The sequence below is a fragment of the Martes martes genome (genome assembly GCF_963455335.1).
Source record: "Martes martes genome assembly, chromosome: 12".
Lineage (NCBI taxonomy): Eukaryota > Metazoa > Chordata > Mammalia > Carnivora > Mustelidae > Martes > Martes martes.
In genome coordinates, this window is record NC_137900.1 from 3,188,902 (window position 1) to 3,216,426 (window position 27,525).

A 27,525-nucleotide genomic window follows, 5' to 3' on the forward strand; every position below is an offset into this window, starting at 1 on the left:
GAAGCCTTAGGCATGGACTTTCTGGTCAGAGTTTGAACTTTTTAAAAGATGTGTCGACGTATTGCCAGCTGACCTTCCAGAAGGGAGGCCTCACTGACTCCCTCCACAACCTGGCCCTGAACCAGACTCCCAACATTCTCGGCTCCAGAGTGTCCCGGAAACTGGCGCGACTGGGGATCCTGGCCTGCTGGGACGGAGCTGGCCCGGCCTCTCCAGGAGGCCCCGCCCCGTCGCCGGGAGGCCCCGCTTCAGTCACGCAGCCCCGCCCCCCACCTGCGAGGCAGGCCTATCGCGACGCGCAGCCCCGCCCCACCCCGCCCCACCCGCCCCGCCCACTTGGACGCGAAGCCCCACCCCCCGCTGCGCGCCCCAGCGTCGCTGGTCACGTGACGTCTGGGAGTTGCGGGCAGGGGGCACCGGGCGCCATTGTTCCGCGGCCCAGGTGCCGGAGCTTTCTGGGCACTATGGTTTTCTCCGAATGTAGTAGGCGGCGGCCTGACCGCGGGGACCCGGCGAAGGCGTAGACGAGGCCCAGACGCCGTCCCCAGCTGCTGCCGGCCGCCCGGGCCGGAGCTGGGAGACAGCCCGTTGCTAGGCAGCGGCGTCGGGCCGCCGGGGAGGGGCGGGGCGTGCGGGGGCGCGGGCATGGACCAGTACTGCATCCTGGGCCGCATCGGGGAGGGCGCGCACGGCATCGTCTTCAAGGCCAAGCACGTGGAGGTGAGCAGAGCCGCGGGGCGGCGCGCGGGCCTGCCTTCTCCTTCCAGCCGTTCCTGGACGAGAGACAACCCGCCGTGTTTCCCGTGCCCACGTCTGCACCGCTGCGCCCGCCTCCCCGCCCCGCTTCGTGGTGTGCGCCCGCCACTTAGGCCGCCTTCAGTGGGGGCCGTCAGGTTGCGGTCAGCTGCCCGCCCACCCGCCATGCCACCGCAGTCGTCCGCGAGTGCCCCAGGGAGCACTCGGAGCTGTTCGCGCAGCTCTGCAACAGCTGGGTCCCAGGCTGGACCTGACTTCCCTCCAGAACGGGGTGGGGGCGCTTCCCACTTCCACGGGGGCCTCGGGCCTCTGCGTCTCCCCAGATGGCGCCTGCCCCGTCGGCGCACCCCCTTCCCCAGCGCGGGACGGGTGGCAGTGTCTGCGCTCTGTCCCGCAGACCGGAGAGATCGTGGCGCTCAAGAAGGTGGCCCTGCGGCGGCTGGAGGACGGCATCCCCAACCAGGCCCTGCGGGAGATCAAGGCTCTGCAGGAGATCGAGGACAATCAGCATGTGAGTGGGGCTGGGCTCGGAGGGCCCCTTTCCGGGGCCTCCCTGTGCTCCTCCCGCACCCCTCCCTTACTCCCTGTCTTGTCCACCTCGGCCCTGCTTACGTCATTCTGCACGCATTCCCTCTTATTCACGCACTTATTTCTTCCCGTACTCCTCATTCGTTCATTTATTCGCTGACTTCTTTTCATAAAACATTTGAAGATTTGTAATGATAATGGTATCTGTCTCTGTTGAGCTTCTGTTCTGTTCCACAGGCAGGGCGAACTGTGTTAGGTCCATTGTCATTCTGGGTTATCCGCTGCTCTGCAAGGCCGAGTTCAGGATCTCCCTGTTCTCAGACCAGGGGAGGAGGCTCGTCCACCGGCTGTGGGCAGGCAGCTGGTCCGTGGAGGCTTTGGGTGCGGTCTGATTGAGGAGTCCAGGTGTTGTAGCCTGGGAGCCGTCCCTAGGCTGTACCCTGTGCTGGGCATGGGCCCCAATTGGGCCTCTGATAACTTAAGTGCAGTTGGGGAGATGCTCAGAGACGGTGGGGCCCACGTGGCCGGTTCTGCTATGATGGGCTGGACGGGGAGGGACACATATACCTCCAACCTCATGATCTTCACTGCTTTCTCTCAACCCTGGGGAGTGACAGTCTGTTGTCCTCTGGAGATATCCGTGGTATATCGGATATATAACAAAAGCATGTTGTAAACGGTTTATAAAGCACATCTAAAAATATGTCGTCCAGTTTTGTATGAAAATTCATGTAAATATATACACGTGAATATGTATTAGTACAAGCCATATCTGTTGTAGAGTCCCGTAGAATGTACTCGAGGGTTGATTGTAGGTGATAGGATTTTTGTTTTGTTTTTTTCTTTATAATTCTGAATGTATGTGTGTGATCTGTGAAAGGACTGTGCTGCCCTCAGAGTCTGAAAACCAGCAATAAGGCTATTCACGTTTTTTTGAGGACAGTCCAAGGACATGCAGACAGCCCACCTGTGGGCGTGGGGAGCCCGTAAGAAGGCTGGTGACAGAGGCCCTCAACCCGGTCAGCAGCCCGGAAGATTCTACTGTAAAACCCTCCAGATTAAGCCCTGGCCACCTGCAGCTCTCACTGGGGCCAGCACAGCTGCTTCCTCACTGTCCTCCTCTTCCCCCGTCAGTGTAGACGGCGCGCACTCGCCTGCTGGAAGAGCGCATCGGCTTTTCCCGACTAGGACAACTGCAGCCCCTCTCTTCATTCCTTCCACACACATTCTGAAGTGCCTCCTCTGACACCCTCCAGGCCACAGCACAGAACCGAGCAAACGTCCTTCCCCTAGAGGATCCTACATGCCCGCATCCCTCCAGCCTCCTTCCTGTTCCCACCTGCGGCCTTTGTGCTTGCTGCCCCTCTGCCCTCAGCTCCTTCCCACGTCCCTGCGTTGCTGACCGCTCCGGTTTGATTCTGTCTGTCCTCTTCAGAAGCTGGACACTCCCGGGGGGTTTGCTTGATCCTGTGTCAGATGTGTGTGTCTCTGCTGTGAGCTCCTTAAGGTTGTCAGGACCTGCCAGCCCTTGCCACTGCTCACTGCTGAGCTGCCTGGTCCTTGTGACCCCCGTGGGCCCTCAGGAAGTATGTGTGACGTGTCTCCTGATGCTGGGACTTCATGGCCCTACAGGAAACCAGAGGAGACCTGTGCTGTGTTGTGTGTGTGTGTGTGAGAGAGAGAGAGAGACACCCCTCCCCCTCCGGCTCCCGGTGATTTTCTAGTTCCTGGTCTGGGTGGATGACCAGCCCTGCCCTAGGTGACCTTCCATAGACCTCCTTTCCTTGAGTGGGAGTGCAGCGTTAGACGGGGACCTGCCTTCTCTCCGGAGCGGGCAGCAAGTAGGGAACCCTGAACGCCCCTTCTGAGCTCAGATCCTGCGTCCCCTCTGCCCGCGTTATCCTCCTCCAGGGCAGGGGCTGGGCATCCCGGGGGGGGGGGGTCTGAGCACTGCGGCTCCAGGGCTGACAGCATGCCCCCTGCAGGTGGTGCAGCTGAAGGCTGTGTTCCCGCATGGCGCGGGCTTTGTGCTGGCCTTCGAGTTCATGCTGTCGGATCTGGCTGAGGTGGTGCGCCACGCCCAGAGGCCGCTGGTCCCCGCGCAGGTCAAGAGCTACCTGCAGATGCTGCTCAAGGGTGTCGCATTCTGCCATGCCAACAACATCGTGCATCGGGTCAGTCTCGGCACGGGCTGCGGCGGGACCTGCGGGGCCAGCCCTTGAAGAAGGTGTGGCCGGACGGGACCTGTGGTGTGGCCACACCAAAGAGTAAGTGGCCCTGAGGATGGGGAGCCGGGCTGACCTATGTGCTTAGCCTGCCGAGCTCTCCTCCCAAGGGCCTCTGGGGGATCGGGAGGAACTCATGCCTCCTTTGGTGCGCTCAGGACCTGAAACCAGCCAACCTGCTCATCAGTGCCTCAGGCCAGCTCAAGATAGCGGACTTTGGTCTGGCCCGGGTCTTTTCCCCAGACGGCAGCCGCCTCTACACACACCAGGTGGCCACCAGGTAGGGAAGGCCAGTTCCCAGGCAGGGCTTGGCAATGGGCGGGCCCCAGCCTCTCACTGGGGATGAGATGCTTCTGGACCTTCAGTTCAGATATTGCTTGTGGGGCTGATGTGGGGTTGGGGTGACCTGTCCGGGCAGCCTTCTGGCAGACCGGCGACCTGGCTGTGACTGCCTCCTCCCTCCACCCCCCACAGGTGGTACCGAGCCCCTGAGCTCCTGTACGGCGCCCGCCAGTATGACCAGGGTGTTGACCTGTGGTGAGGCTCCTGTGGGCTGGGCGTGGGGGAATCTGGGTTTTTCTCCTGGGCTTTGGGGTTGCTGAGCCATTTGGGGGTGTCTTCCCTGGTTGGAGGATCTCTGAGGAGTTTGGGGTCAGTTTTCCTCTCTGACATTTTTGAGCTGGGTGGGGGTTAGGGGTGTTCAGAGTGGGAAGCTTGCGGGCTGGAGTGAGGGACGTGGTCTGGGGTTCAAGATGTATGGATCATCCACATTACTGGGCAGGGGGGTGCGTATACCCCAGGAGGTGAGCTCTCCAGAGGCCCGGATCTCTCTGAGCCTTTATTTGGGCCAGGATAGTCTGTACGTGCCTAAGAGCTTCAGATGTGGGGGCTGTTTTGGAGGTGTGGCCCAGAAGGTGGGGAGTGTGAGGTGGCGGCTGTGTGTTCCAGAAATGAGGCTCTGAGAAGTCTCAGAACCGTTGAGGGTGTTGCTGTGTTTTCTAGGGTTGAGGCCAGTGCGCTCTTCGGTAGGAGGCTGTGTTCTGTGTTCTTGGCTTGTGGTCTTTGTGTATGAATTTGTATTCCTAGATCGGAAGCATCTGTGCTGTTTCATGGTGCCTTGGCTCCAGTGTGCGGGTGTGGGTGCTAAGTGGGAAGATCTGTGTCCTTAGTGTGAGGTGACGGAGCTGGCGGGGGGAGATCTGGGTCCCGGTGTGAGGTGATGGAGCTGGCGGGGGGAGATCTGTGTCCTCAGTGTGAGGCGACAGAGCTGGCGCGGGGGGGAGATCTGTGTCTTTAGTGTGAGGTGACGGAGCGGGCGGGGGGAGATCTGGGTCCTTAGCGTGAGGCGACGGAGCTTGTGAGGGGAGATCTGGGTCCTGGTGTGAGGCGACGGAGCTGGCGGGGGGAGATCTGGGTCCCGGTGTGAGATCTCTGAGCTCTTTGGGTCTGTATCCACAGGGCTGTGGGCTGCATCCTGGGGGAATTGCTGAACGGATCCCCTCTATTTCCTGGGGAGAACGACATCGAACAGCTTTGCTGTGTGCTTCGAATCTTGGGCACCCCCAGTCCTCAAGTCTGGCCGGTTTGCAGGGGTTCCTGGTGGGGAGGGGGTGGGGGCAGGGGTCCTCCCTTCCCCCCAGTGGCCAGGCCTGCCCTTTCCTGCACCTTCTCCTCGTGGGCCCATGTCTCCTTGACCTCCCAGACCACTGTCCCCTCCCTTGGGGGCTTCTCCCTTTCTGCCCTGCTGGGTGCCTGAGGCCAGGTCCTGCCCCTTCCCTCCCAGCACCCTTGCACTTCTCACCGAGCTGGGTATGGCGCAGGTGCCTGAGTCGGGGAGGGGATGTGGGATTTCAGGAGTGACAGCGGGAGCGGGAGCTGCGGCTGAGAGTGAGCGGGGGGCCATAGTGGGCAAGAACTGATGACGGTGGTTCTAGGAGATCATGGAGCTGCCCGACTACAACAAGATCTCCTTCAAGGAGCAGGCGCCTGTGCCCCTGGAGGAGGTGCTGCCCGACGCGTCTCCTCAAGCCTTGGACCTGCTGGGGCAGTTCCTCCTCTACCCCCCGCGCCAGCGCATCGCAGCCTCCCAGGTACGGTGACCCGCTGTCCCTGATCCTCCTCGCTCGGGCCCTGCAAGCCCAAGGCCGAAGCCCCTCAGGACCTGTGACGGGCTGGAACCAGAGCCCGGGGGCGCACGGGCAGGTCAAGGGCCCCATGCCCACCTTGCAGAAGAGAGTATCTGGATTATCAGTGACTGGCGCCCTCCTCCCTTCAGCAGATGCACCGCACCTGCATGCGCCCGGATCATCCTGGGCCCTGGGGGTGGGGAGTTGGGACTGACTTTGGGGAGTGCAGGTTTAAGCAGGGGAGAAATGATAAGCAGAGTCTTACCTGCCCTGGGTCCCTTCTGGGGGACCCAGAAGGGTGGGTTGTGTGGCAGGGAAGGATGGGGAGGACCATGGGCTGCTGGCCAGTAGTGCCAGGGCCTCTGTCCTGGGTGTACCCGTGTCCCCAGCCTCACGGCTGCTCTCAGCACTAGCTCCGTGAGTTCTCGCATCATCAGGATATCTAAAGTGGGTGGAGGTCGTCTGACCACTTCCCGCAGTCTGAGCCCCTGCACACTGCCTCCCCCACAAGCAGATGCCCAGGTCCGAGGGGCCCATGGGTGTCACACAGTTGGGGTCATCACCTCTGGCCCTGCCAGCTCCCGCCCCCTGGGCTGCAGGTGCACTCCGTGTCTTCGATCCTCGATCCTCAACCGTGTACCTCTCAGGTCTCTGGTCAAGCCCCGCTCTGCAGGCCTGCGGCCTCTCCAGCGTCCCTCACCCCTTGCTGTCTCTGCCACAGCCCTAGTCATGTGATGCACCTTGTATCTTCCTCCTTTATCTTGTCGGCCACCCGCACCCCTGACTCGCGGAGGACTTCTCGAGGGCAGGTTCTTGGTTCTGCCAGCCTCTGGAACAGTGCTCAGACGATGAGCACTCAGATGCTGTGGGAGCGAGCCTCGGGCGGGGAGCGCTCAGATTCCCCCCTCCCGGGGAAGTGCGCGAGGCTGGGATGGTGAGGTGACTGATTTCCTTCTGCTGTCCCTTGTTGCTGCCCCCAGGCCCTCCTGCACCAGTACTTCTTCACGGCTCCCCTGCCTGCCCACCCTTCAGAGCTGCCGATTCCCCAGCGCCCAGGGGGACCTGCTCCCAAGGCCCACCCAGGGCCCCCCCACGTCCATGACTTCCACGTGGACCGGCCTCTCGAAGAGTCACTGTTGAACCCGGAGCTGATCCGGCCCTTCATCCCAGAAGGCTGAGACGCTGGGCCAGCCCTGCTGTCCTGCTCTCCAGAGCCCCCCAGCCTTGTTCTTCTGCTTAGCCTGACTCAGCCTCCTATGGCCTCTACCCAGCCTCCCTTGGTCCACTCCATGCCTGGTCCCGCTCCCAGCCAGGCGATGAGCACGTCCAGCCGCAGCAGAGACCAGCAGCCTGCGCTGTCAGCTTCCCATCTGTGTGCTGCTGGGGCTGTGCCTGTCATGGTGCTGGTCCTTCAGGCCCTGGCTTCCCAGTCAGGGACGGTCCCCGTTCAGGGGAGCACAGAGTGTAACAATGTCCTCACAGTGGAACATAGGCAGGAGGGCAGGTTTGTTTTGGTTTTGTTTTCAGAGGCATTAAAAGCTAGTTCAGTTTTGAGATTAGGAAAAGCTCAGGTAGTTCTGCCTGGTGTCTGCCCCCTTCCATTCCTCTTGAAGGAAGTGGCTGAAGTGGCATCAGTTCCTGGCTCTTGCTTCTCTGTGGTCCTGAGGAAAGTGGACCCATTCATGGCTACTCTGGTCCTGGGGGCTTCGTACAGTGGAGGTCCCATTTGGAGGCTGGGTGGCAGAAGTCAAGCCCAGGGATGGCTTAGGTTGGGGACTGATCAGGTTTAAGCCTGTACCAACATCTCTACCCTCAGGATAAGGGTGAGCCAGGACCAGACGTGTCACCTCCTTACTCAGATACAGAGCAAGTGAGGAGATAGGCATTCCTGGAACTCGTGTCTTAATTTAGTAAATCCAAATACAAGCCCCCAAAGCCCTTGTTTGTTGTTTAATAAGATTTGATAAGCCATTTCTACAATGTGTATGGAAATAAAAGGGTTAAGGGAAGGCAGCAGCCGAGAAAAAGGGAAGGACTTACTCTGTTAGACCTAATGCCGTAGGACTCAACAGTTGGGACGATGCAGTCTTAGTTCAGGAAGAATTAAAAACAGAGTGGAGAAACTTAGCGGTCTTTTATTTGTAAAATACCATTTTGTTCTTCATGTGGACGAACTTCTGTGAACACTGAGGACTGCTCATTGCCCTCCAAGCTCCTAGGCCATTGCAAAACAAGGTAGACTCAGTTGTTGCTTTCAGGGAGAGGTCTGATGATGTTTGAGGGATGTGTGCCTGTTTCTCCAGCCACATCTGTCAACTCTAAGCTCCGGATAAATTTGAGCTTGTACCCACAGCTCTACCACTGACCCTGACCTTGAATGTCAAGGTCAGAGTGAGGCTGGGGATCACGGCCAGGTGAAGTTCACTGTGAGGGTTCCGGGGCCAGGATCAGGTGAGGGTAGGGGTTTGGGGTAGGGGAGATGGCAGATGATAGCAGAGTTGAGGGTTAGAAGCAGGGCGAGGTTGAAGGGGAGCGTCGTGGTCAAGGTAAGGGTGAGTGTCGGGAGCAGGGGCCGCCCGACCGTGGTGAAGGAGAGGACCTTGTCACAGGCCGGGTTGAGAGGGTAAAAGTGGAGACGAAATGCAGGACAGGGCATTTACTGGCAAGGGTGAGGGCAATGGCCAGGGCTGGGGACGTCCTCGCCTCACGGCCCCTGTCGTGAGCGTTAGTGCAGGGGTGAAGGTTAGGGCGAGGGTCAAGGGGGCGGGCAGAGGCAATTGGAAGGTTGGGGAGAAGCGGGACGGACTAGGTACTGCACAAAGAGGAGCGCTGTCTGCCTGATAGAGGATTGACTCGAGAGCTGGAGCACTGCGGGGCGGAAACGTAGGGGGCGGGGCTCGGCCTGTGGGGCGGAAGTGCGGCGGGATGGGCGGGGCAAGACTGGAGCGGAAGCGCCGTGGGACGGCTGGGGTTTTGCCGAGAGTAACGGAAGCGCGGTGGGGTAGTCCGGGTTTGGCCGGAAGTGTCGCGGGCTGAGAGGGTTTGGCCTGTGGGCTGGACCTGCCTTGGGATGGGCGGGATTTGGCCTTCGTGGCGAAAGCGTGGCGGGATAGGCGGGACTTGGCTGAGTGGGGCGGTGGCGCGGTGGGGTGGGCGGGGTTTGGCCTGCGGGGCGGAAGCGCGGTGGGATAGGCGGGACTTGGCTGAGTGGGGCGGTGGCGCGGTGGGGTGGGCGGGGTTTGGCCTGCGGGGCGGAAGCGCGGTGGGATGGACGAGACTGGGCCGAGTGAAGCGGAAGAGCGGCGGGATGGGCGGGGTCGGGTCAGCTCTGCGCCGGCGCGGTGAGGTGGGGGTGGGTTTGGCCGGGAGGCGCAGAAGCGTGTGGAGGGTGTGGCGGCTGCGAGGGGCCGGGTCGGCGGGGCGAGATGGAGCCGCGGCTTGGGCTCCACGAGCTGCTGCACGTTTTCTCCTTCCTGGAGGCCCGGGACCTGCTCTGCGCCGCGCAGGTGGACAAGGTAGCGCGCTCTGTCCGGGGCGGAGGCAGGGCTGGCCTTATGGTGCCTGAGTGTTCGCGGCTGGCCGTGCTCGGGGCTTGGTTCCCCATTTAGGAGGCGGCGTCGGCGGCCCTGATGCCATGGTCGGCAGAGGGCGCTCGCGGCCGCCGGGGTGTGACCTGCGCGGCTTTTGGGGAGCAGCTCTGCCAGCCGCCGGCCCCTGCCAGCGCCCGGAACTCTGCTCGGTCCGCCTGCAGCGGGCGCCCTGCTGTCAGGTTTCACCGCCAAGATGGGCTTGGGCACCGCTTTCCTTGCTCCTCCCAACTCTTCTGGAATATTCTGGAACTTCCCTCCGGGGGCCTGCCTGGGAAGCCAAGGTTTTCCTGTGAGTGGCCCGTCCTCTGCGCTCAGGACGCTTGCACACGTGGAGCTTGGCTGTGCTTGCCCGGGCCCGTTAAGTGCATCCACCTGCGCGGCCGCGCCCCCTGTGCACCTGCGCGGAGCTCTTTCCAGAATTCACACAACTGAGTGTAGAGCGTGTTTATAACGCTGCTTTTCCATTACCCGGATTCATGACCGCGGGCAGGATTTCTGTGTTTTGCGTCCTGTCTCTAGCACCCAGTGGGTTTCTCGGCATTTAGTGTACCCTGTGTAAATACGTGCTGAGTAAATGAGTTTGTTAACCTTGGAAATGAAACTGTCAGTTATTTTACCAGCAAAAATTTGTTTGTTTGGAAATAGCAGAGAATTGCAGTTATGCTGGATTTTCATCCCTTTGTTACCAGGAAGGAAGCTGAGTGTCACGCAGGTAGTCCCCCATTCAGGGCTGGAATTGGATCCCTCGCTGTTTTCCCAGCAGCAGTCTAGGGATAGTTTAGGTGCAGAGTTTGGAAGGAGGGTGACTTAAACCGTTGGATAGGATAGCACCAGCTTCTCTGGGACATAGTGTACTCCTTAGGTAAGATGAGGTCAGTAATCTGCCTCACGGTGTCATCATGAAGGCCAGGATCTAACAGGTGTCCTCAGCGGTGGGTAGTATTTTTCTGGTCATATTACACATTATATTTCTGTGTTTGGGAAATAAGGTCTCACTTGGGTTTTGAACTGGGAGCTGTAGAAAAGGCAAATGCGTAAATCATCTTGCCTGACTTGGCTTGATTTTTGCAAAATAATAAATTTTACATTTCTGCCAAGAATACCGAGGAGCTTTGATCTAGCCGATGACCAAGGGCTGTGGAGGTGGGGACCTGGCTCAGAGGAAGGCGGTTCCCTCTGCCATGGATCAGAAAGCCTGTTTCTGGGATGGGGTGTTCAGTGGAGCTGGACCGCAGACAACTCCAGAGTGATTCCTGCCTAAGCTGTGTGGGTTTCAGAATCCAGGCTGGCCGGGGCCGGAGAGGCCAGGGAGTCCCAGGACGCAGCTGTGGGCCTGAGGGAGGGCAGGCATGGCACTCTGGTCCCCTCCCAGATGCTTCTGCAGGGGACGGTTTCTGGAGCAGGGCTGACCGTGTGCCCCACCCCCACTCCCCCAGGGGGCTGTTTGGTTCCACCATTTTGACATCTCTGGGACATCGTCTAGGCCAGTGCAGCAGCCATTTTGACGGAAGCCCCTGGTCCTGAAACAGTGTCACCCTGCGCTCCTCCAGCCAGTTCCTGAGTGGCTTCTCACAGTGTTTGCAAGTAGGACTTTGCGATTTGGGTCTAATCCGATCTCTAACTCCTTTCCCCAGAACCCTATGCTCCAATTATGGCAGAATACTCCTCCTTTTCTTACATCAGAATCTTTGCAGGAGTAGTCTTACCTCTCCCTGGAGTGCTCAGTCCCAGCGGGGGCTTGATCAGTAGTCGCTTCGGAGCCCCTTGGGTCCGTTGAGTTGGACATTCTCTCCTTTTTCACTCATTTGGTTGTTTTTATTGGACTCTCCAAATGTGTTTGTTTCCGCAGGGCGAGTCCCTGTGCCTGCGGGCACTGAGTCTGATTCGCGCTCTGCCCCTTGCGCAGGGTCGGGCAGGCTGGCTGCCGGCTGCCATTGACTGACGTTCTCTTCTGTGCTCTCTTGTTCTAGGTCTGGAATGAAGTTTCAAGGACCAAGGAACTATGGAGGTGAGTGAAGGAAAAGCCAAATGTGGTCAGGAGAGTGTCCCACAAACGTGAGGGGGGCACGGGGTAAGGGTTTTGAGCACTGTTTCTGGCTTTGATGAGTTCACAAGAAAGGACAATCCGCGGCACCTGTCGGCAGGAAACTCTTTCCCTCCCCTCCCGTTAGGCTGTAATACTCCTTTTTTAAATAGTGTATTGAAATACAAGAGTTTTATTAATTGAATGGGGGAACAGTATACGGCAGGAGTACAAAACTCCGGCAGAAAGATACAGCAGATGCGCATGGCTGGCTGACAAGACCGTCCACAAACTGCTTTAATTTGAACTCATGTGTGGTGTGACAGCAACAACAACACAGAGCTGTATAAGCACATACGATACTAGAATTAAAAAAATAAAATCGGGGCGCCTGGGTGGCTCAGTCAGTTAAATGTCTGTCTTGGGCTCACACCACGATCCCGGAGTCCCAGAAGGGGTTCGGGCTCCCTGCTCAGTGGGAATTCTGCTTCTCCCTCTGCCTCTGCCATTCCTTCCACTTACGCTCTCTCTTGTATGTGTACTCACTGTCTCTCTCAAATAAAATCTTTTTAAAAAAATTAAATTTGAAAATAAAAAATATTTTAATCATTAATTCATTACGTTTTTCTCTCTTATTCATTTTTCCTTTGGAACCTGACTTCTTTTGTCCCGAGAAAGGAGTGTCAGATAGTCTGTCTCTTGCTGGATGTGAGACAGACTGTAGCCTTGACTGTCAGCTAGGAGCTGTGTTAGGTTTTAGCTGCCACAGCTGTTCACATGTGAAGGGACTGACAAACGTGGAGGGAATCTTTGCTTGATGGGTTTTGTTTCCAGGATGGCTGTGCATTGAGATATTTGAGAATTCTGGAAGGCCACACTTGCTGTATTTAGTGTTCAGTGTCCTGTAGTATCTGTTGGTTTTCATTCACTCATTATTGCTAATGATACTAGCTAGAAAAATTATACTGATCGCTTTAGTTAGTTTTGAAGAGAACCTTTACTGGCGTTCTGTATTTACAGTTTGGGGGAGTACACTCTAGATAGAACATGCAGTTCTGGAGATGGGTTTTTCTGTAGGGGTGGACAGAATTCTGTCTTTGCCAGATACGATTCTCAGTGACTTTGTGTCATAGGAAATAAGTGGCCGGACTGGCAGGTTGGTGCGAGTATCTGCGGAAGCCCGGGCAGAGTGGTGCTCACACGTGGAAGTAGGTAGGATGCCAGACCGGCCCCAGCCTGCGTGCTCATCGTCGCTGCTCAGCCAGGAGAGGAGTTTCTGTTTGAGTGACAGGAGTGGCTTTCTTTCAGCAGTTCGGAACATACCTTCTGTGGCTTATCACTGACCTCACGTATGTCACGTGCTGCCTTGTGCCTCTGATTCCTCCGGTAGATGGTTTGGCTTCTGCGACCCGGTCACCGGTGGGTTTCCATTCGTTACTGTTTCATACCGTTTGCTGCTAGACCGTTTTAGCATTCAGTCACTCCTCAGCATTGTAGCCTTGAACCGTGTTGTCATAAAAACAGTGAGTTTATGTTTCTGGAGTGGGGACAGCAGCAATTCGGGAGCACCGTCCTCTGTGGTCCCATGCATGTATCATTTCTGATGCTGTGTCTCTCATGGGTACCAGGCCCCAGAGTTTCTCCAGGCCCATTAGAAATTCTTAGGAACACAGCAAATGAATGTAGTTAACTGGTCATTTGTTTTTTTTTTTTTTTTTTTTTTTTTTTTTTTTTAAGATTTTATTTATTTATTTGACAGAGATCACAAGTAGGCAGAGAGGCAGGCAGAGAGAGAGAGGAAGGGAAGCAGGCTCCCTGCTGAGCAGAGAGCCCGATACGGGGCTCGATCCCAGGACCCTGAGATCATGACCTGAGCCGAAGGCAGAGGCTTTAACCCATTGAGCCACACAGGTGCCCCGGTCATATGTTTTTAATGCATACTCTGTAATTTTAATTAAGAATGCTGCTAGTTCCTTTTTTTAATGCCTCTTGACCTTTTAAATTCTGCCTTCAACATGCTGAACATTAACTTTTGGTTAGAAGTAAAGTTGCAAGTTTGTTTTTTTTTTTTTTTTTAAATATTTTATTTATTTATTTCACAGACAGAGATCACAAGTAGGCAGAGAGGCAGGCAGAGAGAGGGAGGAGGAAGCAGGCTCCCTGCCGAGCAGAGAGCCCGATGTGGGGCTCGATCCCAAGACCCTGGCACCATGACCTGAGCTGAAGGCAGAGGCTTTAACCCACTGAGCCACCCAGGTGCCCCAAAGTTGCAAATATTTGCTTTTGGTTAAGGTACATAATTTCTGTTGTGTACAACAGATCGTTACTAATTGCTATCTGTGAAAAGTTTTGGTACCACAGTATTTTTTCACTTGATTACATCGAAATTCGGGGGCATAGCACATACTTTATTCATATTCATACTTTAACCTTTTTGACAGTCTTCCTTCGTTTGTTTTAAAGATTTTATTTATTTATTTGACTCAGAGAAAGTACAAGTAGGGGGAACGGCAGGCAGAGGAAGAAGGAGAAGCAGGCTCCCTGCTGAGCAGAAAGCCCGATGTGGGGCTCGATCCCAGGACCCTGGGATCATAACCTGAGCTGGAGGCAGCTGCCGAACCGACTGAGCCACCCAGGCATCCTGTTTGTTTTTTTATTTTTTTGGTTCTTCTGTTTTGTCTGTTAGTTTTAAAGATCTTATTCTTTTGTCAGAGAGACAGTTAGTGAGCACACAAGCAGGGAGAGGGGCAGGCAGAGGGAGAAGCAGGCTCCCCGCTGAGCAGGGAGCACAGTGCAGGACTCAGTCCCAGGACCCCGGGATCCTGACCTGAGCCGAAGGCAGCAGTTAACCCACTGAGCCACCCAGGCGCCCCTGTTTGTTTTTAAAGTAGGCTCCACAACATGGGGCTTAAACTCATGACCCTGAGATCAAGACCTGAGCTGAGATCAAGACTTAGCTGCTTGACTGAGCCACCCAGGCGCCCCAGTCTGCTTTTGTTTTTTCAAATAATTTGTTCTTTTCATTTCTTCTAAATATGGGTCATGGGTCCTATTTAAGATTTGTGTAATGGTGTGTAATGGCCTTAAATATGTAGAAATAGGCTTTACTTCCACAAAGAAACGTGACTTGACTTTTTCTGAAGCCATATTATCTTCGTGGTCTAGCTTTCATTTTCACACATTTTAGATTAAGATAGGGTACAAGAAATTTCCCTTCTTATTTCAACTCGAAACCCACAATATGAGGAGCGGTGATGGGAGCTCACTGACACTCAGTCCGAACATCCAGAAGGTAGGAGAGGTGGCGAAGCCGAGAGCTCGTGTTTAGCCGAAGGCTACGGGTTTATGCAGCTCCGGACAGATTCCGGCAGGTGGGAATTCAGGTTCGGCATAGCCAGGCCACTTGCCTTTTCCTGACTTTCATGTGAAAACTTACGACATCTCGGTGTGGCAGCCAGTCTGTGTGGGTTGGTCCTGTGCCGGCCGAGCAGAGTAATCAGGGTCCGTTCGGCGCATAGGCTGCCAGCATGCTGCCTTTTTTTTTTTTTTTTAAGTTGAATTTTTTAAAAAAATTTATTTATTATTTGAGAGAGAGAGGTTGAGAGAACAAGTAGGGGGAGGGACAGAAGCAGCAGCAGACCCCTGTGGAGCCGGGAGCCCGACGCGGGGCTTGATCCCAGGACTCGTGACCTGAGGATCATGACCTGAGCCCCCCGGGAGCCCTGGGACGCTATGTACAGGCCCGGCGTTCCAGGGCGCACAGGAGAACCTTCACCCGGCGCGGGCACTGCTCTTCCTCAGCGTGTGAGGGGGCCTGACTCGGAGGCGCTCAGCGGACGGAGAAGCTCTGGCGACTGCGTGTTGTCCTCACCGAGGCTGTGGGCCATGAGCCACGCGTTTCCCACCTGAGCTCACTTGTGTTCTCGGTGAGGGAGCAGCGCTGGGCCGAGCCGCACCGTTCAGTGCCGGAAGCCTCTGCCCGAGCAGCCTCCCAGCCGTCTCCCCGCCAGAAGTCCACTCTCTGTGCTCAGGTCCCGTGTCACAGGTTGCGCCTTCTGAAATACCATGTTTCTCCCGTGAACTTCCATTTTGCTTCTCCTCCTAACCGCTGGCCGAGAGTGCCCTGTGGTAAGAGCCACGTCTCCCTCACTGTGGTGCCCACAGACTAGACGCAGAGTCCAGAGTTCTCTGCAGTGTGGGTGAGCGGACATTCTTATTCTCAAAAGCCTGGTGACAAAGCTGCCATCCTAGACTCACCAGCAGTCGCGTGGAAGCTCAACACAGGCTCTGGGACATGGTGGATTTGAAAATTTTCTCCTCTATGAAAGCAGTGAGTAAAGACACAAATTGTCAAAATTGACTTTTTCAGAACTCTGGAAATTAACAAGAGACGTAGTAGTCCAGGAAGTGTTCATTCAAGAAAAAGTATTTGAGTCTTAGAACAGCAAGTGTTCTTGCCCTGTTCCCAAAAATGTTTCCAGTTCTGCGTTAGCCTTGAATGTCATCGGCTCACGATCCCAGTGAAACCAGGAGCCTGGCAGTCACTGGAGGGGAAAGAATGGGATTGGATTCTCATTACCAGAGAGTTGTCGTTATTTGACCTGGTATTTCTTGCAAGACCCCAGGGGCCTATTGTTATTTGGTCTGTCTTGGAGTTCACTCAGTGTGAAAGCCTCTCCTTCGGGACCTTTGTCAAAACAGTAACTGACACCTGATTAACTTTGTGGCTGTCAGAGCTGATGGACAGCAGTCAAGCAAATAGGCTAACCAAAAAGCTTAAAAGGAGAAGCTGAGAATGTCATGTCTTTAGGGGCTTGGGCTTTGAAAAGCTCTGACACTCGCCTGGCAATCGAAAAGCCCAGCCACATGCAACGGGGGTGTGCACAGATTCAGGGAAGACCTAGGAAGGCTCTAAACTCACTTGTTTGGCTGACCCAGACGTTCTACGCAAGTAGGAGGTGAAGGCTTGGGTACAGCTGTCAGTTGCTGTACTGCGTGCTGAATGCGCACCCCAACATGCACAGGGGCCCTTTGCGGATGAGCAGCAGACTTCGTAGTTCCAGGCATTTGGGAAATCCATGGCCAGTCGCTGGTGAGCTCTCATTTAAGCAGAGACTTCAGTGGCCATATGTGACAAAGAACGCAGGCTTTTCGGAATTTGTTCATAAATGTTACTAAATAAACAGTAACAGCACATAGCTGAAACAGCAGACCTTGGGGGGGGTGTTCAGATTTCTAGGATTCGACATTATTTAAAATGTTCAGTTTTCAACAGAAGTTATGAGTCATGCAAAGAAATAAGAAAAGTATACGTTATACGCAGGAAATAAAGCAAACAACAGAAACTTTGAGAAATAATTTAAATTAGCTGTTTCCATTATGTTCAAACAGCTAGGAGTGACCATGTGCAAAGAACTAAATAGAGAATATCCGTAAAGAGTAATTCTGAAAATAACTACGTAGAAATTGTAGAGTAGATGGTGATACTATAAAAACTCGGGGTTTAACCGCAGAAGGTAGAACCAGTGAATTTAAAGATCGGTCGATGGAGATTATCTGGTGTGAAGAATAGAATGAATATGAAGAAGGAAGAAAAACCAAAGGCCCAAGAGACCCGTGGGGCACCATCAGGCGCGCCGTCATTGCGTAACAGGAGTCTCAGAATGAGAGGGAAGAGGGAGAAGGAATAAAATACTTAAAGAAGGTCTGGAAACTTCCCAAATTTGATAAAGGATGTTAATTTACACGTGCAAAAGCTCAGTGAACTGCAGTGGGATAAACTCAAAGAGTTCCACGTCACCAGCGTCGTCCTGGTGCGGCAGGCAGCACGGCGCAGAGGTAGACGGACAGAGTCTGTCCGGGTCAGGACAGGTTGTAGGGGAACCCGGCTGGCTCGGTGGGTAGAGCGCGCAGCTCTTGATCTCGGAATCGTGAGTTCAGTGAAGCCCCACATGGGGGTAGAGATTACTTTAAAAAGGTAAAATATTTAAAAAGACACATTGTAATCAAACTTGAAAGCTGAAGATAGAGAATCTTGGAAGCAGCAAGAGCGAAGCAACTCATGTGCAAGGAAATCCCCGTGAGATTTAACCGTTGGTGTCTCATGACAAAACACGGGACTCAGTTGGTTGGGCGGCTGCCTTCAGCTCGGGTCGTGGTCCCGGGGTACTGGGATCGAGTTCCGCGTCGGGCTCCTTGCTCGGTGGGGAGCCTGCTTCTCCCTCTGCCTCTGCCTGCCACTCTGTCTGCCTGTGCTCACTCTCTGACAAATAAATAAAATCTTAAAAACAAACAAACAAAAACCATGGGACCCAGAAGGTAGTGGGATGACACTGAAAGTATTGAAAGAAAAGATCGTTACTTAGACTTGAATGTCTAGAAAAATAAAGGAGAAAATGAAGACCGTTTAAGATTAGCGAAAGCTGAGAGGGTTTGTTGCTATACACTTGCCCTGCAAGAAATCTTAAAGGGAGTCTTTCAGGTTGAAAGGAAAGGACATTAGGCAGTAAGTTGACTCCACATTAAAAAAAAAGAACACTAGTGAAGTAAGTCTGTAGGTGTCTGTAAGAGGCAGTATAAATGTACTTATTTTTAAGTCTGTTTTTCTTTGTGATTTAAATTACAGCCGTATAAAACAATAATTGTGGGGATCTCTGTTGAGGCATATATCACGTATAAAATGGAATTTGTAGACGTAGCAGCGCAGTTGGGAGGGGGCAGGAGATGGTGCTACATGGGAGCGGGGTTTTTGAGTACTGTTGAAATTAAGTTGATGGTAAGCAAAACTAGATTACCCTCCAAGACAACCTTAAGAACTCAAAAAATAAGGTAGAAGAAATGACAAGGGAAATAAAATAGTGCGTTAGAAAATATTCAACACAAAAGAAGGCAGAAACAAGACTAGAGGGGAAAATGCATAAAACTTAGAAATAAATAGCAAGATGACATGTAAATCATGCCTTGCCACTAATTATGTGAAACGTATTGAGTGTCCGCTCCAGTAAAAAGGCAGAGGTTGTCAGAGGGGATAAACAGTTTCCAACTCTACGCGCTGTCTACAAGAGACAAACTTTAGGTTCAAAGACTTAGATATGTTGAAAGTTAAAGAATGGAAACAGTTGTACATGCAGACAGTAACCAAAGGAAAGTTGGAATAGCCATGCTGATATCAGACAGACTGTAAGACAGGAAGCATTATAGAGACAAAGAAGGCTGCTTTAATGGTCAGTCCATCCCCGAAGAAGATCTGCAAATTACGGACGCACACGTACCTGATCAGAGCAGCAGCATGCGTGAAGGGCTGCCAGAGCTAAGGGGAGAAATGGACAGTTCAGCAGTAAGAGTTGGAGACTTCAAGAAATACTTTTATTTATTTTTAAAGATTTTATTTATTTATTTGACAGAGATCACAAGTAGGCAGAGAGGCAGGCAGAGAGAGAGGAGGAAGCAGGCTCCCCGCTGAGCAGAGAGCTCGATGTGGGATTTGATCCCAGGACTCTGGGATCATGACCTGAGCCGAAGGCAGAGGCTTTAACCCACTGAGCCACCCAGGCGCCCCGAAATACTTCTTTTAAAAGATTTTATTTACTTGTCAGAGAGAGAGAGTGAGCACAAGCAGGAAGAGTGAGTGGCAGGCAGAGGCAGAGGGAGAAGCAGGCTCCCCGCTGAGCGGAGAGCCCAATGTGGGGCTTGATCCCAGGACCCTGAGATCACGACCTGAGTCAAAGGCAAGGGCTTAGGGACACCTGGGGGCTCAGTTGGTTAAGCGGCTGCCATCAACTCAGGTCATGATCCTAGCGTCCTGGGATCGAGTCCCACATCGGGCTCCTTGTTCAGCAGGGAGCCTGCTTCTCCCTCTGCCTCTGTCTGCTACTCTGTCTGCCTGTGCTCACTCTCTCTGACAAATAAATAAAATCTTAAAAAAAAAAACAAAGGCAGGGGCTTAACCCACTGAGCACCCCCAGGCACCCCCTCTTGAATTATAGTTACATGACCAAAGCTGCATGCCCTTGGCCTTGGATCACTTAAAGCGCCTGTTACGTACAAAGGGGTTGTCAGAGGACCTACTTCATGGAGGTGTCGAGAAAACTGGCCGAATACCCGAGAGGCACTGCCTCGAGGCGGTGGCGAGCACGTGCTCGGTGTCCTCTCATCGTCATCCCCGTTGAGCAGTGGAGGCAGTCGAGGCCTCTGCAGGCAGAGTGCACTGTACAAGCCACTAGGTGGTGAAGCCGGGAGTCGGAGCTGGTCCTGCGGGCGTCATCAGACCTTCTTCTAGCACCGGGCCTGTCTTGCCTGGGATCATGGGTCTCTTTTCCAGGCAGCTGTGTCTGAGGCGCTGGTCCTCATGCAAAGCCTCCCAGATGACCTTGGGCACGCAGACGTGGAAACAGTACTATCTCTGCCGGGCCGAGCTGGAGTTCCGAATGGAATGTGGGCGGCCGGAGAAGGACTTCATCTGCAAAGCCATTGCTGGGCACGAAGGTATGGCTGTGAGCTTTCCTGCTGCTCCCCTGCCTGGGTCGAGTGCCCTGGGATGTGGTGTTCAGCCAGAGAGTGCGAGAAGGGGCTGCTTGATGAGCACCTGCCCTGCTGGGTTCTGGATTTGGCTTAGTCACTTGGTGCTCGAAGTCACCCCATGAAGAAGGGATCGTTACATTTGTTTCAGAGTAGAGAGAAACAGAAAGCAGGAGAGCAGGGAGTTGTGGTCATGTGGCTGGTGAGAGGGGCGGTCCTGGGTGTGAGGCCTATGGCCACTGCTGTCCCCGAAGGAGTGTTGTGTGTGAGAGAGAGAGGGAGGAAGGAGTGTCCCGCCTGTCCTTCCCCAGTCTGCATGTCCGCATCCCAGACAGACGTGTGTGCGTTCAAGGCGAGTCTCTGTTCTCTCTAGGAGGCATAGACGAGCTGGCCTACGTCTCAAACAGCAAGTGCCGGTTTGATGGGCAGGAGAAGTCGGTGGTGTGCACCGTGTCCTCAGACAGCACTGTGCGTGCCTGGGATGTGCAGGAGGTGAGCTGGGTGGGGGGGCAGGGCGCAGCTCACAGGATCTTAGTGAGGTCCTTCCCCTTCACTAGCCCGGTCAGCCCCCGTGGGCAGCTTCTAGGTGGTGGGATCCCCATGGTACAGACGAGAAGTGCGGGCTGGGCTTGGAACTCCGGTCCGATTGCAGAAGGAGCCTGGCCTGCCCTTGACTCTGTGTGGCCTGCCCCGGGGAGGAGGGCACGAGCGGCAGGGGCGAGGTGGCTGCCCCGTACCCGGTCCCGCCGTATCCACGGTGGAGCCAGTGTCCAGGCCTGGCCGTTTTGCCCCAATAGTTGCCCCTTGTAGTTACCTCTGTGTACCATTAAGTGCTGAGACTGGCTCATTAAGTGCTGAGACAACTACGGTTGTCACCGTAGTGAAAAAGCTTTGCAGTCCGTTTTCTCACGGATTCTCTGAGCGGCGGAGCAGGGCGTGCATTATCATCCCGATTTTACAGACCATCTGTCTGAGACGGAGGGAAGTGTCTCCGAGTCTTGAACCGTGTGGTTCCCTGTAAATCCACGGCTTCTGCACGCATAGAACCCAACCTCCTGTACAGGACTTTTCCCCGGAAAGCCACAGATCTTACCTCCTGTTTTTGAAAGCCCTGGACTGGCCAGGGGTCCGCTCCTGTCGCCGTCGGCCAGGTCTGCTGCGAGAGCCCAGTTCGTGCACAGACAGCGGGGTGGGGGGGTGCCCCAGATTTCCCCGGTCCCTTTGGGCACCCCGGCTCTCAGCACCCTGACGGAGACCTGGGCCTGCCTTGGTGTGCGAGGGAAGCGGCTGCCGGGGCTGCGTCCTTGCACCCCCGAGCCAGCCTTGGGGTCCCCGCTCCGCCCACAGATCACTTCAGAGTCCGGGAGACAGAGTGTGTTGGCTGCCTGCTTTGCAGAAGCTTCTTTCGTTCCCAGGAGCCTGCTCTCAGCCCCGTGCTTGCTTTTGTTTAAAGGATACAAAATCGTTCGCGTCACTTCTCTCTACTCCGTGGCCCAGTTCTCAGTTCGTGCTGATAGTTTTCTCTTCTCGTGCTTGGTTTTCCCTCTCCGAGGCAGTGTTTGAGGTCGTTTCTCGGGAAGGCCCTGTGGTGGCCGGGGCGGGAGGCTGCCCGCCTTCCTGCGGCCTCTCTGAAGCACCTGCCTGGGCGGCGGACACCTGGTCACCCGGGGTCGTTGGGGGGGGGGGGGCTTGGCAGAAGAAGGCCTGGCGGGTGGGAGGCCCTGGCCTTGCGCGGATGCTCGGGTCTCCACCTGAACGGGGAGAGCGCTGGGTGCGGGCTCGGCGGACGTCGGTGGTCCAGGGCCCTGTGGTCCCGCTGCAGCCCCCAGCTCCGTGGGCACGACACAGGAGCAGACGGCGAACGGGAGAGTGGCCGTGTGCTGGCAGGGGCGGCGCTGCCCGCTGACGTATGAGGCGCACAGTCGGCTTTTTTTTGTTTTTTTTTTAACGAAGATAACGAGCGCGAGCAGCGGGCTGGGTTTGGCTGAGCTCTGCTGCGGTGGGGTCCGTCTGGCCAGCACGAGCCTCTTTCAGAGTCCGGACCGTCTGCGTATGTCCCTCCTGGTCGCACAACCCTCGTACTCCTCCCGGGCAAACCTGTAGAGAACAAGTCCCCCTCTTCCTCCCACGTCTCCACAGAGCCATCTTCCTGTCCCCAAACGAGTATCTGTAGGGTCAGCAGTCGTACAGTCGTGTTAAGTGCTTTTCACACTGAGCTGTGAGGCAAACTGACATGCGGCTTTTCCTACAGTTAGTAAGTATTTCTTTCTTTTTAACGATTTACGTGTTCATTTTAGAGGGCGCACACGAGCAGGGGGAGCAGCGTGGGGGGTCTCGGGCAGGCTCCCCGCTGAGCGTGGGGTCTGTTGCGGGGCTTGATCCCGTGGCCCATGAGATCCCACCGGAACTGAAACCGGGAGTCAGACACAACCGGCTGTACCACTCAGGTGCCCCGGTAAATCCTCCTTTTCAAAAATGATCTTAGTTTCCACATAGCATAGCCCGTAAGACCATGCTTTTGACTGGTTATGTTGGTGTCTGGTCTGGCTTCCCGTGCCGCTGCTCCTCCGCTGTCCCCGGACAATTCCAGGGTGCGAGTTAGTCTGTTTCTGGCCTCAGAGTCCTGGTGCCGCCGGCAGCCCCCTTCGGCCCCGCGGCAGGCGCGTTGCGCGGCAGGTGCCGGTCGGCGAGTTTCTGCGCCCTGACCCTTGACCCCCGCTTCCACCCCGAAACTGGGAGGGGGTCTCAGCCTCTTCCACTAGCGCTGGTGAGCGTGCTGTGCTCCCTGAGACTCCTCGCCGTCCGCGGCCGCGTGGCTGCTCGAGCCACAGAAGTCAGCTGAGAAAGGAACTCCTGGAGGAATCCCGAGTGTTGTAGTTGCAGAAAAGAGAGAAGATCATGGTAAAATGAACGTGCGGTAGAAAAAGCATCATAGTGACCCAGAACGGGGATGGAAGCCCAGGGGGCAGCTGTGGGAGACCAGGAGCAGAACGTCGCAGGTGGTTCCCTGGCGTCCTGCCTTCAGGTGCCCTGGGCCCGCGGCCCCGGCTCTTTGCCACCCGTTCAGTTCTTACAGTCCCGGGAAAGACCATGGCATCGCCCAGCTCGGGCCTGCGCCAGGCCACCTCACAGGAAGGGGGGTGTTTTACGCGGACGACACAGACATGCTGTGTGACCCGTTCTCACCCGCGAGCCGGAGTCGGCGGATCTGGAGAGCGGGGCTGCCGAGGGCTGAGGGAGACGGTCCGCGCGCGAGTCCTGGACGCAGCCGTGTGGCCCAGGCCCCCGCTGCCTGCCCGGCCTGGCTTAGCAGAGCCGGGGGCGACCGCTGCGTGCACGCTGGCCCCCACCCTCCGTCCTGGTGGTGCCACTCGGCGCTTGGGGTTTTCCATACACCCCCAGTTCAGCCACTGCTGTGCCCCGAAGCACCACGTCCGTGTCGGGCTCCGCACGGCGCTGTGGCTCCCGTGAGCGTGGGGCCTGTGCTCTCTCCGCCTGTGCGTCCCCGGGTACCCCAGGCGAGCTTCCTGCGTGTAGGAAACGGACGGCTCCCGAATCCATTATTTTTTCCCTGTTGTCGTTGCCCAGGGCGCAGAGATCTGGTCAAGCCCTGTGCAGCCGGCCGCTCTGGTGAATTTGGTGACCTTCCCTCGGCTGCAGCTGGTCGTCACCGTGGACAAGCTGGGCCTGATCAAGGTGTGGAAGGCGGAGAACGGCAGGGAGTGCGCCGCCTCCTCCCTGCCTACGTCCTCGTCCGCCTTGCAGGCCTGTGACCGTCCAGAGGGCCCCTTGCTGCTGGTGAGTCGCTGGCTCTTGGGAGCTTCCGCAGGTCCTAGCTGTCTCCCAGGGTCATAGACAGTCTGGGGCCGTGACCGCTGTGATGGGTGGTGCCTGGACCTGGGCGCTCGGTATGGCGGAACAAGCCATCGTTCTGCTGCTTGGCCCCCGTCCTCTCGTCCAGCTCGGCTGCGCGCAGCAGCCTGTCTCCCCAGCCCTGTCTCTGCTTCTCATGAGCCGTCGCCGAGACCCAGCCGTGGGCTGCCTGTGGGCTCTGCGTGCCCCTGCTCTGCTGTCCCCTGACCTCGCTGGCAGGCTCCCTTCTCCCTGTGGTTCCTTCTCTCGTCTGCGTTCTTCCTTCCTTCCTTTGTTTCAAGTCCCAGTGAGGCCCAACTCAGGAGAAACTGAGGCATGTTTGACGACCGTGAGCACTTGCCCAGGACGCCAGAAGCCTGTGTTACAAGATTGTCCATTTAGAAGTGACTCCTGGGCATTGGGAGGGTTTGGCCGGGAGAAACAAGGAAAGCGGGCAGGGCTCTGAGCCGGAGGCGGTGTCCCCACCTCTGGGGAAGGAGGCCCTGGGAAGGCTGGGCAGGCGGGCGTCCCGTCCCGGGGGTCAAGAGGAGCAGATGTCCGGGAGCAGCTTCATAATGCGCGCAGAACTGACTGGAAGAGCTCAGCCTAGTACAAAATAAGGAACATTTGATGAGTGGGATTTCACATAAACCGTTCGGCATCAGTTGAAGATTTCAGAGTAAGTGTAACTGGGATCCCCAGACCCACCTGAGAGTCTGTTGTGTAGACGAAGAGCCCGCCGTGGTTCCCTCTGGGAGTGGTGGGCCGCGGGGCTCCTGGTTATTGTCTGCGGGGACAGCCGGTCAGGGCGGGATGCGGACATCGCCGGGTGACAACAGAGGAGCCAGAACGAGCATCTAGACTGGGGCTCAGGAGATCCGGCGGCAGTCAGAGCCGAGCCGCCGGCACTGGGGTGGCCTGGCACCGGAGACGCTTACCCCACGGTGGCTGAGAGGCCTGAGCCCTCTGATGGCCCAGGGCCCCAGGGAGCGAGGGGCCGTGAGGGCGGAGCCCTGTGCCTCCCCGGGCCTGGGCGGGGTGTCGGGTGCTGCAGCCGCGGGAGGGCCTGCAGGCGGACCCTGCTCCCCCTGGCTGGGGCCCGCACCCTGGCCACCTGGGAGGAGTAAGCGAGACTCTTCCTGGGGAGGGATAATGTCACCCGAGGCCGCATGTTATTTCCGTTTTGAAATTCGGTTTTCGGCACACACTTGGTGCTTACTAGTCACATGAGAGATGAGGGCCTACAAGCTCGAGCCACAGGTGAGCCACAGACGCTGGGGTCCTCACCCGCCAGCACCCTGTGCTTGCTGTGTTTGGGGAGGTGGATTTCAGCAGAGCTCAAAGCTCTGAAAACTGACATCACAGATTCGGAGAGGAACCAAGTAGAGATTCCAGAATAGAAACACTGAGTACGGAGGTGTTTGTACTCAGTGGCTGGGTTTCACAGCAGGACGGACAGTGGAATCACCCCGGGATCGAGGGCAGACGGGAGCTTGTGGGCCTCAGGCAACATCCCATTTCTTAACTTGGGTGGCAGCGTGAATATTTGCTTTGTAATGATGCGTCGAGCGTTGTGTTTGGTTTCGTGTGCTTTTCTGTATGGTGTTCTCTGCATTAGTGAAAAAGTTAAGAGGTCACTTGGAATGAAATGCAGATACTGAGTGACGTAAAGAGAAAAAGGGTAGGAGATGTAGACCAGTTCTTCTCAGGCTTTAATGGCATGTGAACCACTGGGGATGTTTATTTTCATTTCTTGAAGATTTTATTTATTTATTTGATAGAAATCACAAGTAGGCAGAGAGAGAAGGGGAAGCAGGCTCCCTGCCGAGCAGAGAGCCCGATGCGGGGCTCGATCCCAGGACCCTGAGATCATGACCTGAGCCGGAGGCAGAGGGTTTAACCCACTGAGTCACTCAGGCGCCCCTGGGGATGTTGTTTAAATGTAGATGGCAATTTCGTCGGTCCCTGGGGATACCTCGATTCTAACTTTTTTTTTTCTTTTGTGTGTGAGAGAGAGAGAGATGCAAGCAGGGGGGGAGAGAGAACATCTCGAGCAGACCCCCTGCTGAGCGGGGAGCCCATCACAGGGCTGGATGTCACCGGGCTGGATCTCAGGACCCAGAGATCACGACCCGAGCTGAAACCCAGTCAGACCCTAAACTGACTGAGTCACCCAGGTGTCTCCTGGAGTCTGGCGTTTTAAAAGCGTCTTGGGAGTGGCGATGCGGCCGGTCTGCTCATGACACTGAGTAGCAAGACCGTGAAGGATCCTTGGAAAGTTCTAGTACTCGGTGTCAGGAGCAGGTGAGGGAGTGAATGGGTCACAGGCAGCATCCGACGGGGTCGTGCCAGGTAGTTCTTGCAGACAGACTATGGACGTTGATCCGTGGAATCAAGAAGCCCCAAGTGGGAGAAACGAAATGAAGGCTGCCGGCGGGGCCATCATAGGGCTCCGAGGTTCCCCGAGGAGGGAGGAAGCCCATCGGGAGCCGCCGGAGCGCGCGCACCCCTGCGGGCGGCCGTGGAGCTCGAGCATCGCGGACTAGGATCTTGAAAGAAAGAACTGCTCGCGGGAAGCCCGCCGTGACAGGCCCCCAGGAGTGGAGGGGAGTGAAGGCCTCTCAGACAGCCAGAGAAGCCGCCACAGCCCCGGTGAGAGCGCGCGTGCAACTGGGAGCAGGAGGGGACGAGCGGCGCCGGCCCGAGCAGGCCCGAGCGTACTGGCTGCGCGACCCCCGGAACCGCGTCCTGTGGCTTCTGCCCTGCGGGCGGCAGAGAAAGACAGTGCTAGCGCTTGCGTGAGGAGCAGGTTAGGAGCTGAACGGGCCGGGATCCTCGAATTGCCTGGAAGCCTTCGGGTACCGGCGGGCGGCGACGTCTGCCAGGCAAGGCTGCGTGCAGGGCCCTCCCTGACGCCCAGAGGAGAAGCGAAGGACCATCGGACCTCGAAGTCCTAAGAGCCTGAGGGGCGGGATCAACGCTGACCCCAGCCGGGCTCGATTATGGACAGTGAGGAAGCTCCGTGATCCCCGAGGGTCTGCAGAGGCCATCTGTCACAGAACCAGGCTTTCGGGCGCGGAGGCTCCCGGGAGGCAGGTCTGAGTGGCCGGAGGCCGCACGGGGGAGCGAGCGGCCCGCTCGTCTGAGGTCGGGGTGGGGCGCAGGCAGGGCTCCCGCGGGGGCCCGGCTCCTGTGGTTTGAGTCCTCCACGGGTGGCTTTTATCCGCTTGTCCAGATGTGGAACAGGGGGTGGGATGGGCAGGACGAAAAGCCACCCGTCACCAGACATCAAAGACAGAGTCAGACTCCAGTAAGTTTCCCTTCGGGGGACTTTTCTGTAATTCTGTCTTCGGGCTGATGGCTGAAATGTGCACGTTTTATATCCTTGAACCCGGACTCGCAGAAGCCAGCCGTTCGCATGGTGCTCTGGGGGCGCGTGCTAGGGCCGGTGCCTGAGGGGAGGTTCTCCCGTGTGGCTTGTTTGGGAGCTCAGCGTTGTGTATTCGAGAAGCAAAGTGAGTGCCTGGTCGCTGTAGGTATGTCTGGGTCTCCAGAGGGTTTGGGGGTGTCTGACATGTGCAGAGACATGTATGATTGCCGCTGATGTCTTGGGGTGTCCGGGAGGCAAGGCTTCTGAGGTCGTCACCAGGAGGGAGAATTGGGGATGAGCAGCTTTGTTTCTGGCCACGTGGTGGCAGTGCTGGCGAGGCCGGAGAGCGTGCGCGTGCGCGTGCGCGTGCGTCTGCGGTGGCTCCTTAGCGGGGGCTGCCGGGGCCCAGGTGACTGCCTGAGCTGCGGCTGTCTGGGCTGACTGTGGGGCCCGCCCTTTCTCAGGGATATTCCAGTTGGCGGAGGGGGCACGGCAGTGGGCTCTGTCGTGTGTGGGGGGAACTCCCTTTCTCGTTCAC

At 56.4% G+C, this 27,525-nt stretch overlaps 2 protein-coding genes across 4 annotated transcripts in view; both read left to right on the forward strand.

Annotated features, from left to right (window-relative positions):
- The first annotated feature begins 362 nt into the window (after positions 1-362).
- CDK20 (cyclin dependent kinase 20) lies at positions 363-7,608 on the forward strand. Its single transcript, XM_080820320.1, has 8 exons — positions 363-720; positions 1,154-1,267; positions 3,270-3,458; positions 3,668-3,789; positions 3,984-4,046; positions 4,968-5,091; positions 5,444-5,599; positions 6,616-7,608. The coding sequence occupies exons 1-8, from the start codon at positions 646-648 to the stop codon at positions 6,811-6,813; spliced, it is 1,041 nt and encodes a 346-aa protein (XP_080676446.1). The 5' UTR covers positions 363-645; the 3' UTR covers positions 6,814-7,608.
- Positions 7,609-8,979: 1,371 nt separating this feature from the next.
- Positions 8,980-27,525, forward strand: part of LOC308353473 (F-box/WD repeat-containing protein 12-like) — a 41,985-nt gene continuing 23,439 nt past the window's right edge. The window contains exons 1-5 of one of the 3 annotated variants that reach the window (XM_080820321.1): positions 8,980-9,150; positions 11,196-11,233; positions 19,569-19,732; positions 20,139-20,257; positions 23,354-23,563. In XM_080820321.1, coding sequence (XP_080676447.1) covers positions 9,061-9,150; positions 11,196-11,233; positions 19,569-19,732; positions 20,139-20,257; positions 23,354-23,563 — 621 coding nt within the window. In that variant the 5' untranslated portion in view covers positions 8,980-9,060. Of the gene's footprint in view, positions 9,151-10,468; positions 10,810-11,195; positions 11,234-12,564; positions 12,668-19,568; positions 19,733-20,138; positions 20,258-23,353; positions 23,564-27,525 lie in introns of those variants that run through there. The other 2 variants (XM_080820323.1, XM_080820322.1) reach the window with 2 other exon arrangements.

What these genes read in the sequence shown, in the direction of transcription:
- CDK20 (XM_080820320.1), top strand. Translation starts at nt 646, where the DNA reads ATGGACCAGTACTGCATCCTGGGCCGCATCGGGGAGGGCGCGCACGGC. An exon ending in CCAACAACATCGTGCATCGG is followed by an intron (nt 3,459 to 3,667) that starts GTCAGTCTCGGC and finishes TGGTGCGCTCAG; the next exon opens with GACCTGAAACCAGCCAACCT. An exon ending in GACCAGGGTGTTGACCTGTG is followed by an intron (nt 4,047 to 4,967) that starts GTGAGGCTCCTG and finishes CTGTATCCACAG; the next exon opens with GGCTGTGGGCTGCATCCTGG.